Raw genomic sequence first — 12,351 nt, 5'->3', positions numbered from 1 at the left:
ACAGTGTAGCAGCCATAATGAATCTCCTAATAATGGTCACATATAAACTTCTTGGTTCCAATGGTGTCCACTATTTGGAAGTTGTTGTGTGTGTGTGTGTGATTTATGTATTAACTATAGTTATTATTATATATATATATATACAGGGTGTCCATATAGTCCATGTGCAATTTAAAAATTTTAACTACATTATTATTTGTGATAGAAAAAATCTGTAAAAAGATAAGAAAGCTTAATGTACCTAGTTTTAAGTAAAATTATTTAGTAACAAATGCTTTTAGAGATTGGAAGAGGTGGATCATTATTCGCTGCCTGACCAGCAACCACTTTTCTGTCGCGGCGTGATCACTGATCACGACGCAACGTATACTTCCACTACTGCCTGGGCCAACCCAAGCAGTAGTTCTTTCTTCCCCTTCCTGCCTCTCCTTGGTTGGCTGCTCCTAGCGCCCCAGGAGGCACTTCCACCCCTTTTCAACTGTCTATCCCCCCTACACATTTGATCCATGGCTACTTCTAGCAACCCAGCGGCTGTTACTCTGCTCGTGCCGCTTCGTCCCCCCTACCACTGCCCGGCCTGCCTACCTGTCTACCGGGATTATGTGGACCACGGGGGCCTCTCTAGGCACCTCCGTCGTGTTCATGGGGGCCGCCTTAGTTTTGAATGCCGGATCTGCCACATCCGATCCGAGAAGTTGAAGGAGATAAAACTCCATCAGGCACGCTCCACCAGCTGTGCAGAAGCACTCCCATCGATCTCGCCAAACCACTCTTGCAGGGATCCCAAACCACGTGGTAAGATCCACACAGGCGTGAGGCGACGCCTGAGGCAAAAAGACTACGGCATAGACGAAGCCTACCTCGCCTCCCAGGATGCAACCTACAATGCCCAGACTGACGACAGCTCTTGCAACCACCAGTTGAGCCCTCCAGCTACTGCGGCCAGTCCTACTCAAGGATCCTCTGCTCCTGTTCATGCCGACGCCACCCCTGCAGTGCCACCTCCTGACACCAGCAACCAGTCCCCTCGTTCCCAGCAGCCGAGCCCAGGAAGCGACAACTCTCCACCACCTCTGGTTCGACGCCCACGCCGCCCACGACGTCAACGGCAGCGCCAACGAAGGCGTAACTCTAACTCCACGGACAGTCAACCACGCCCTGCAGACACCACTGCTTTGGGCACCACCACCGAGCCAACCACTACGCCGGTACCTGCACCAACTACCTCCACCCATGGCGCCGCCACCACTGCGGACCATCCTACACCTACTTCCAGCACCCCACGAGACATTTGCCAGACTTAACTCCATTAGATTTTTTTTATGGGAACATGTAAAAACAATATGCAACCAAACCTTGATCGTCAGATGACTTGAAAGCTAAAATAACTAATGTGATTTCAGGCATTACTGTAAATCAATTAGCAAATGTTTTTAGAGAACTACAAAATCATACTACCCTTTGCATTATTAATGATGGCAGACATGTGGAAACTTAATAAAATACAATAAAACAAAAAAAAAAAATATAGATTTTATTTCCAATACATTCTACATAATTTCTCTATCACAAATACTAATAAAGTTATAAATTTTTAAAATGGCACACGAGTTTACGACTGACTTGTACATATACTATAGATACATGTGTGTTGGTGTTTGTTTGTGTGGTTTTTTTTTTACTATATTTAACAATAAGTATATTATACTATCATTTATTATTTGATATAGCAACTTCTAATTTAAGAATTTTTAAATAATTATTTTTATGTAGAGAATAATGACATTAATTTGTTTTTGTTGTTTTATAGATTAGAAGAGCTGATTTTAATAATGATCCTTATGTTAGAGAATTTGGACTGTCCATTAGTAATACAATGATGGAAGTTCGAGGGCGTGTTTTACCACCTCCAAAACTCCAATATGGTGGACGGGTAATTATACTATATATTTGTTTTATTTAAAATAGAAAAGAAGCATTTCTCTGTGACATGTCTATTTGATTAAAGAGTTGGATTCTTTCTGTAGAATAATCAAACAGTTAAGTAGGTGTTATTTATCAATTAATTCTGTAAAAACTAATACAGTAAAATCTGTCTAAAATGAAACTAGAATAAAATGGAAACCTGCCTAAACAGAAAAAATTCTTTGAAACAGAGTGATTTTCTGTGTTAAGTTTACTGTAAACTAGAACTTGTCCCATGTAGAAATGGAAAAGGCTTTTGGTACAAACAACATAACATAACCTCTAAACAGAAACATAGGTCTCTACTACAAAAATTGGTAATACAAAAATACAAGGTCTCTCAGACCTTGTATTTTTGTAGATTTCATGTTTTGCAAATTTGTTACTATACAAGAGTTTGTTAAAATTTTTGGACAATATAAAAGAAAGAAATATTAAAATCTGTTCAAAATGGAAACCTGTCAAAACATAAAATATAATTTGTTATGATGCAACGAATATTCAGTTACTATTTGGTATTTGGCCGAATAACGAATATGTAATCACTATTCAGCCAAATACTGAATACCTAGAAAAGGAGTAAGAAATAACAAAAACACAGTAAATTAATCATTTTGGTAACTTTTATTAATGCTGAACATACATTTCAATTTAAAAAAAGTGCAATTTTCTTTCTTATTTATGTAAAAGATCAAAGGAAAAGTAATATAGCTAAGTTATTTTTTTTAAGAGATCAAAAAAAAGGTAACAAATCATATGAAAATTACCTACTTATTATGTAGTTTAGTCATCTATATACTTGTATATAAAAGAACAAATCCTGATAGGATAATTAACGCAGAGCCAAAACTACTGGTGCTAGAAACTTAAAAATTTGAGGGTGTGTTCCTTTTGTAAAGTTTAGGCATGCTAAGAAAAGATTTTACAAAATTCAACCCTAAAGGGGTGAAAAGGATAAAACATTTGTATGAAAATTTCTACTGTGTGGGCACATTAGATCAAAACTTAGGTCATAAAATGTGAAAATAATAATAATTAATGATCTGTAAAGCGTTTTTATGAAATCATCCCTTATTATAAACTTGAAAATTAAATTTACTTTTTTGTTTCATTGTACAAAATTATTATCATAACTGTAGTTCCAGACAGCTTGGTAGCCTGAATGGCACGTGCACGCTAAGTGACTTTCATTACAAACATTTAACTTTCCGAAATATATGAGAACAATTATTTGGCATTGACGGCCGTGAATTTTGCCTTGACTTGTTCAATTATGTTATCAACTCAATTTCATATTTATTTTCACATTTTCACTTCGCGGTTCTTCTCTGTTCTTTTTCCGTTATTTACACGTGTAGCTCATTTCATTGTTATCCACATTTGATATCATCACTTATCACATACTGCCATGACGTTCTTGTCTGTTCACTACAACTGTCAAGAATTAAAACGATTGGCAAAGCGTAGTGACAGCAGGCCAATAGAGAGCAGGGTGCATGATCCTTGCCATAATGCGATTTGCGTGCCAATTTTCGTACGTGCATTAATCAAGCCGAATAGTTTTGCTGAATATTTGGCTATTCGGCCACACTCCTGGCCGAATATACTATTCGTTGCATCACTAATAATTTGGTACTGGTGCAATTTCAATTTATACAGATTTTACTGTATCAGGAGAATAATTATATGACAGCCTATAGCCAATGGAGTTTAATATTATATCTTTAGACTTATTTCATTTTGTTCCTTCTTATGTTTCATTTAAAATGTAATGTTAACAAATTTTACCAAATTACCTAATAATTGAAATCATTAGCAATGAATTCAATATTAATGAGTTCTTCTAATGAATTCAATATTTCAATAAGAATAATTCAAATATTACATGATTATTTCTATCAGATATTTTGTTACTGGACTTTTATGTTGCATGATAAATTTTAGACTAATAGTTTCTAATAAACTGTTAAATTTATTTTGAAAAATTTTTATTATAAAAAAATATTTTTCAAAGTTTTTGATATTAGAAATGAAATTTAGAGACTAAGTTTTTGGTTATATTTTGTAATTTAATTATAATAACTCATTAAAATCTAGAATTTAGAGTAACTATAGTAAACAATCATGATGCTTATATTTTGGCACTTGTTTAAATGTATATTTTAACTTCAATAAAGCAGTTTTGGTTACTCTTTGTGATGGCAATTATAAATTTTCAAAAGAATGTTGTCTGTCCAATTTTTTATTACTTAGAAATCATATATTAATAACAAAAATTTTAAAAAATTTTAATATATTATAATTTCTATTAGTTTCTTTACTAAACTGTTAACATCATTTCATGTACCATACTGCACAAGGGAAAGTCAAAATAAATTGACTGACTTTTTGTATCCTCAAGTTATCATTCTGAGCCATGGCAATTGTGACTTTTTGAAATATTCTCCATGGAATTAAATGCACTTATGTCATAATTTCTGCCAGTTCTTAAAGATGTGTAGTAGCTATTTTTTGAGATGCTATTTTAGAATTTCCTCCAATTTTTTGACCAATGTTGTTGTGGGCTTTAGTGCTGGAAATTGCAAGAAGTTATAGGATACCAAATTCGGGCTATAGAGTGGACTTGAATCACGGGAGACATTTTTCTTGACTTAAACCTAGTCATCACATTAACAACATGTACATTCTCAAGGCTTAATTGTTTACCATTGACATGAGATTGGGACATTTTCTGTGGATATGATCCAATAATGTGTGAAGAACTGAGTTACTGCTATCTGATAACTGTTATAGCAGCAGCAGATCGTGTTGGTATACTATTCTTTGGAATAAAGAAGGTGGTAACCATTATCTTGCAAGCTGACAGAGCAGCTCTTGCCTTCTTTGGAGTGGAGATAATAGTGATTTCTACACTGTGCTAGCATGTTTGCTATTGGAATTTTAGTTATGTAGTTAAGTTTCATCACATGTGACAACTGATTACAGAAATCTGTTACCCAGCTCAATCACTAAACTTTGCAACTTGTGATAGACTTCAACAATCTACTGTATGCATTCTAGTGTCTTAGTGAAGTATCATATTTCTGTGCAATGTTTTGGACAGATGCATTAATAATTGTTGTTTACAGTTATATACATCCAAAATTTGTTAGAGATCTACTTTCAATAAGAAAAAGTCTCAATTTGTTTTCACTTGACCTTGTAAAAATTTTTCAAATTCAATTATTAGTTATATTAATTATTAATTAATTAAAAAGTACAAATATTCAATGCTTGTTTTAATTATAGATTTATAAAATAAAACTATTTTATTAATTATTTTTCAAAATTTTTTTTATAATTTTATATTTAGACTAAACAACAAGCTATTCCAAATCAAGGTGTATGGGATATGAGAGGAAAACAGTTTCATACTGGGGTAGAAATTAGAATGTGGGCTATTGCTTGTTTTGCACCACAGCGAACCTGTCGTGAGGACGCTCTGAGGTAAGTTAAAATAATAAGTGTTGAACTTAAACCTAATGAACTGGCTTATTTTCAAACTCTTAAAAAAAAAAAAAAAAAAAAAAACAGATTGAACTAATGAATTTGACGTAAAGATAAACAGTTACACCACCACCTTTTTGCTAAAATTAATACAGTAGAATCCTGATTATGCAAGATTCTATATTATGTGAGGTAAATCTGTGCATGAATACACACCTTTTTTTTATACTGTAATTCATAAAAGAAAGTTTAAAAAACAATAACATGTATTACAAAATTTGTTTCTGTTGTATTTTACCACTGAGAGTGAGAGGAAAACATTTTTTTTATTTTATTAATTGTAATATTTAAAACTTTTTTATAGATTTAAATTTCATAAATACTTATAAACCTGAAAAGTTTTAATTTATTTGAATGATTTTTTTATAGTTATAAATTTTGTAATAATTTATATTTTCAATCCAACATGTTGGAAATATTTAAATAATGTACAAAATGATTAATTATTTTTTATACATTTCAGGAATTTCACACAACAACTTCAGAAAATAAGTAATGATGCTGGTATGCCCATTATTGGACAACCTTGTTTTTGTAAATATGCTACAGGTCCAGATCAGGTGGAACCAATGTTTCGCTACCTCAAATCTACATTCCAAGGTCTTCAGCTTGTTGTTGTAGTTTTACCTGGTAAAACACCTGTATATGGTAAGAATGTATTTATGAAATATTTTCAGTTTAATTTTAGAAGTACTTTTAGAGGGTTTTTCTACATTATTTAAAGAATAATGGAAAACAATTTTATTTCATTTAATGTGAAAAAAGTGTTGACAAATGCCACTCTAACTATTAGCACTTGCTTTCCTAACCCAAACATGAGAACAAGTTTATTGAACAGATTTCTCGAAATGGTTCAATGATAACTTTAATATATTTATCTTTTCATATTCAAAGCAATGTTGTTTAGTTTAGCAGTGTAGCTGATTTGCGTGTATTTTTTTTCTGATAAATTAAAGCAGATAGATAGATAGGTGTGTGTGTATTCAGGATTGTTAAAAAAAAAATAACTTTCCCAACTCAGAAGGCTCAATTGTGTTCTACTGCTTGAAATGAAACATTTGGACAATAGGTACTTCAGATGATGTACTCACCATTTATACAAAACATTTGTACAAAAAGTCACTGATAGGTGGCTCTGGAGCTATGCAACTAAAGTCCAAACCTGTTCCATCACTGGAGAACAGTATCTTAATATAACATGTTGATGACTTGTGATTCCAAAGCTTCAACAACATGGATGCCTTCAGGATACCATATTCATGCAAGATGATGCACCATCTCATGTTCACTTTGTTTAACATGAGTTAAGGCAGACTTTCAAAGATGAACAGGTGATCAGCTGTTACTTCCCAACAGCTTGGCCTCCTCACTCATCTGATCTCACCCAATGTGACTTCTGGTTATGGGTTTCTTGAAGGACCAGAACGATTCTGAAAAGTGTGCATATGTGTCAGATCTAGAGGACAGCATTCATCAGCATGTTCTCATGATTAAAGAGGACCCATTGCATTTAGCAGGAAAACATGTTTTTGCAAATGGAGAACATACATATTGAACATTTATAACCATGATTTGCATAGTTCTAGCACCACCTATTGGTGATTTTTTGTACAAACATTTTTATTCAATAAATGGCAAGCATATCATCTGAAGTAACCAATGTCAAAATGTTGTTTCATTTCAAGCAGTAGAACATGCTCCATAGTACTCTGAGTTAGGGAAGATATTTTTTAAGAAGCTGTATATATTCTCTCTGTCCTAGTGTTAGTCCCACTGTGGTGCAGAGTCTGCTTTTTGGCATGCAAATTTCCACTTCTTTCAATCCAAGGCATTATCCGGGCTAACACCCACCAGCCATATATCTTCCCTTATCCTGTCCATCCAGCATTTCCTTGGCTTCCCGTGAGAGCGTTGTCCAGCTGGGTTGAGATAGGTGGCCATTTTTGCAACAGATTTTTCGCTGCTTCTGATTACATGGCCATACCAACATAGACAAGTCTCACACATTTTCTCAATAATTGGTGCCACTCCCATGATCTTGCAGACATCTGTTTTCACAACATGGTCAAGTCAAGTGAGTCCTAATGACCAGTGAAGCATTTTCATCTTCATTCCATGAAGAGCTTGCTCATGCCTTGCAATCTCTGGTCAGCACTCTCCCATACAACGCCACTGGTCAGACGACAGTTTTATAGATCTTTGATTTAAGTGAAATGGGCATTTTCTTGTCACAGAGGACTCTAGTGACGTGTTGCCATTTCAACCATGTCGTGTTGACTCATGCCTATGCATTAGGAAGGGTGTCTCCATCAGACATAATCAATGAGCCCAGGTATTTAAACTGGGTGGTTTTTGAGAGTTCTTTGCCACTGACATTGATAGTGCCCACACGCCAAGTAATCAGTTTTCCCAAGAGTCAGTTGTAAGCCGTTTTCTTCTAGGCAATCATTTCATTCTTGTATTTGGTTTGCAGGTTGTCCTGAGTCTTGCTGATAAGGGCCACATCAACTGCATACAGGAGGGACCATGGGTGGGGTGCTTCTATATCATCAGTTGCTTAAAATAAACAGCAGTGGTGACAGCGCGGATCCTTGGTAAACTCCAACATTAATTGTAAATGGTAATGAAATTTCCGCAGGACATCTGACAGAGGTTGTGACATTGTGGTAGAGCATTTTGGTCCACTTCACATAGACTTTAGGGACTTCATGGTTTTGCAGTGCTTGCAAGAGGAACCCTATCCCAAGTCCATGACTGGCAAGACATTGTGCATATCCCTGCCCAGAGGACCCCACATGCCCATTTAGGTCACTGCCAATTAGGACATAATCTTTTGAAGCAAATGTCTGGAGATGCTTATCAAGTCTAACCCAGAAATCATCTTTCTCTGCGTCAGGACATCCAGTTTGTGGGGCATAACATGAGATGACATGCATGACAATAGAGTCATAGCTGAGCGTAATAGATATTTTACGATCAAAGACTCAACTGATAGCAGAGACACTGTCCCAGAATCTCTGGTTGACTGCTGTTGCAACTCCATTTCGTTTCTTACTTTGGCCATGATAGATTAATTTGTATCCTTCGCCAATATCCTTTGATTTGGAGCTTTTCCTTGTTGTTTCCTGCAGGCAGGCTATAGCGATATGACAGTTCTTTAGGGTGTCGACCAGTTCTTGGCTTCGGCTGGTCATTGTTCTGATATTGAGTGTGGGGAATCAAAGAGGAAGAGGTTGTTAGACTAGCTTCTTTAGCCTGCTCCATCCTTGAACAGATAGTCCTTGTTCATTTTTCATGTCAGCGTCATACATTGCCTACGGGGTATGCCATAGCCTTATTTTGAATTCCATTGCAGTAGCATGCCATGAGATGCAACAAAAAATACTCCAACTGGCTTGTCGCGGAGTCTGTCGTTGGAGACCAGAGCTACCATTAGCCAAGGTTTTCAGGCCTTGTTACCAGTGGGCACCACGAGGAGGTTGATGGTTGGATTTTGCCAACCTAGAAACTGTATATATTAAGTTTTTAAATTTGTTGTTACATATTATAGTATAATGTTAAATGTCTTTTGTATTATCTTTCTAGTATATTTTAAAGATTATATATGTGTGATTTAAAATAATTCTTATTTTAAGCTGAAGTAAAACGTGTTGGTGACACAGTTTTGGGTATGGCCACTCAATGTGTTCAAGCTAAAAATGTGAATAAGACGTCTCCTCAAACATTATCAAATTTATGCCTAAAGATCAATGTCAAGTTAGGAGGTATTAACAGCATTCTTGTTCCAAACATAAGGTAAACTTAAAATGCTATTATGATAAAAAAATACATAGATAAGTAAATAGAATAGAAAACATTTTTTTTTTTTACAAACTCTAATGTACAATGCAAGTAGATGGCCAAATTGCGACATGGTCAAGTTTTTAGCCTACCGCTCAATGGAATTAGAACGAATCCGAAAAAACCTCAGAAACTTATGGAATTNAAAAAAAAAAAAAAATAATAATAATAATAATAATAATTAGAATAAAATTATGTAGTTAGATTGATGTATAATGAATTTATTAACAAAATTATTATAAAAAAAAATATGAAATTGTTTTATTTTGTAAAAAAAATTTTATTTTATAGACCTAAAGTATTTGGTGAACCTGTGATATTTCTTGGTGCTGATGTGACACATCCACCTGCTGGTGATAACAAAAAGCCTTCTATTGCTGCTGTGAGTAATTTGACTAATAACTTTTAAAATCTGTATATAACCCAGCCTATTACATAATCTGCACCTCTTCAAATTGTCTTTTAAACATAGATAACCCATCTTATCAACCAGTTATCTGCATAAGATAATAGTAGATATAGTGGTGCCTTGTACTTCAAATTTAATTCATTCCAGGAATTTGAACTTCTAATCACTCAAAATCCAAATCATTTTTCTTATTAGAAATAACAGAAAAGTGAATTAATCCATTCCCAGACCCTGAACAATACCTATTTTGATAAACTTATATTAAACAGCAAATACACATAATTTAAGGTAAAAATAACACAATTAAATACCCCTAATAATAAATTAAAACAAAAAACCATAAATAAAAAAATACATAAATACTGTATAATAAAATGAAAATTGCATTTATTGGTAGCACAGTCTGGACTTTAGCATCTTAATATAGATGTGTGATTTAATTATAATAGTTGTGAAACTTAACATATAGATAGTGAGAGATTTCATTCTTTGTTCAGAAACTTACTTTAAACTTTTTACTTCACATCTTTTTGAATAACATCAGTTTGTAATGTCTTTAGATAAAAAGCATATTGGGCATATTATGCTTTGAGTTTTGAATAGGATATAATGCTGTGCAAACAGTAAAAAAATATTGTAATATGTATGAGTAAGATACTTCTAAACTTCAAACACGTCAAATGCGATTTAAAAAGTTCTGTTTGGGAAATTTTGAACTAAAGCATACAAAATGTATTGGGTGACCAAATGCTGTCAACAAAGAAAAGTCGCAGGAAGAAATTATTAAAATCAACAAATAACACAAAATAAAGTATATACAATATAAACACTAAAAATAAATCAAAAAAGCACAAGCATAATAGCGAGGTTGAGGCCAAAGTTTTAAACGCAAAAACGTGTACGTTGGACATTCAGTGTCACTTTCCTGTAAGCCTAGAAGTTTGACAACGGTGTTTGGAATGTCGAGCATGATTCCACTGACTATCCAAACACCATTGTCAAACTTCTAGGTTTACAGGAAAGCGGTGCTGAACGTTCAACATACACATTTTGTATTTAAAACTTCAGCCTCAAACTTGCTATTGTGAGAGTGAGAGACAACTTGAACACACAACAGATTTGTGTTTATGCTATAAGCACATTTTTTCTGTGCATACAATTTGAACTTCAAAGCATTGTTCAAACTCCAAGGAGAATTTTTGTCAAATTTCACATTTGAACTCTGAAGTGTTTGAAGTCCCAGGTACCACTGTGTTTGGATTCATCTGTCTGTGCAGTTTTGAATCAGTTGTTAAGTTGCTGTTGAAACTGTTAATCTGTTCTGATAATAGAGACATTCTAAAGAAAGGCCTTGCCATTGGTCTAGGGAAGTGGTTCCCAAAGTGGGTGTTACCATCCCTGTGAGCAGTGAGTAAATTTAGGAGGATGAAAAGAAAGAAGTGGGTGTTAGGGACACTGGAGACAGGTACTGAATGGTGAAGGTTGAGATCACTAACAACTTTTCCCTTTCCATGTTGAGCCATGTTATTTTAGATTTAATATTTGAAAAGTTACAGATGGAATTTTGAATTAATTTTAATTATTAACAAATCATTGGATTTTTTAAATTGAAATAACTGATAATTTATTTCCTTTTCATTAAAATGTTATGAATTAATAATAATAATAATAATTATAATTATAAAAAGAATGTTGTGTATATTTGCAGGTTGTGGGAAGCATGGATGCTCATCCCAGTAGGTATGCAGCTACAGTTCGAGTGCAGCAGCATAGGCAGGAAGTTATACAAGATTTATCCTACATGGTGAAAGAACTTCTGATTCAGTTCTATAAGTCTACAAGATTTAAACCAAATCGAATTATATTTTATAGAGATGGGGTATCAGAAGGACAATTTCATCAAGTTAGTTATCAATATCAATATTACTTTTTATTGAAATCTTTTAAAATTTATATTTATATAATTGTTTGTTCTTTTATATTTTTATTTTAAGAAAAGACTTTTCCAATGATTTGGCTGTTTTTTCAGGTATAAGCTTGGTTAAAATTAAAAAAAAAATCACTTTTTCAATGTTCAAAAATCTTTTGTTTCCTAATTTTTTGGCAGTGTTAGTGTTTTTCTACAAATTTTAAGTACTGAAAAGCCTGAAAGTATTTATAACTTATAACAAAATCTCCAATGAAGCAGGAAGTAATAGAAGGCTAAAATTTTCATTTATATTATAGTCCATGTGGTGAAAGAGTAGACACCAGTCAGCCTGAGCCAGAAGAGTCTATCAGGTGAAAGGGATAGAAGGAGACATGTGGAAGTTGATACATGGATCACAGTAATAAAAGTTGTATTAAAAAAAGTAAAACAATAAAATTATTTATGACGAAGATAGTACAAAAATGTTTTTAAAATGTAAAAACAAAACAGCTGAAAGAGATAAGATCCATGTGTCAACTCCCACAAGTCTTTTTCCATCTCCTTCATCTGACATAGAACCTTTCACCTCAAGCTGACTCATGCAGCAAAAGACTATTTTTTTGCTGCATGGACTATAGTATGTTTAGTCATTTATTTTTTTAATAATAGTAATTTTGAGATT

At 33.8% G+C, this 12,351-nt stretch overlaps 1 protein-coding gene across 1 annotated transcript in view; it reads left to right on the top strand.

Moving 5' to 3' along the window:
• LOC111630782 (protein argonaute-1-like) overlaps positions 1–11,768 on the top strand; it is a 46,608-nt gene extending 34,840 nt beyond the window's left edge. The window contains exons 9-14 of the mRNA XM_023374930.1: positions 1,811–1,933; positions 5,318–5,451; positions 5,975–6,159; positions 9,147–9,306; positions 9,643–9,733; positions 11,469–11,768. Of these exons, the coding sequence (XP_023230698.1) occupies positions 1,811–1,933; positions 5,318–5,451; positions 5,975–6,159; positions 9,147–9,306; positions 9,643–9,733; positions 11,469–11,753 (978 nt within the window). The 3' untranslated portion in view covers positions 11,754–11,768. The remainder of the gene's footprint in view (positions 1–1,810; positions 1,934–5,317; positions 5,452–5,974; positions 6,160–9,146; positions 9,307–9,642; positions 9,734–11,468) is intronic.
• The last annotated feature ends 583 nt before the right edge of the window (positions 11,769–12,351 follow it).

Source organism: Centruroides sculpturatus, unplaced genomic scaffold (genome assembly GCF_000671375.1).
Source record: "Centruroides sculpturatus isolate CEXI.00-Female unplaced genomic scaffold, Cexi_2.0 scaffold657, whole genome shotgun sequence".
NCBI classification, from domain to species: Eukaryota; Metazoa; Arthropoda; class Arachnida; order Scorpiones; family Buthidae; genus Centruroides; species Centruroides sculpturatus.
This window is presented reverse-complemented; position numbering and strand designations above follow the sequence as displayed.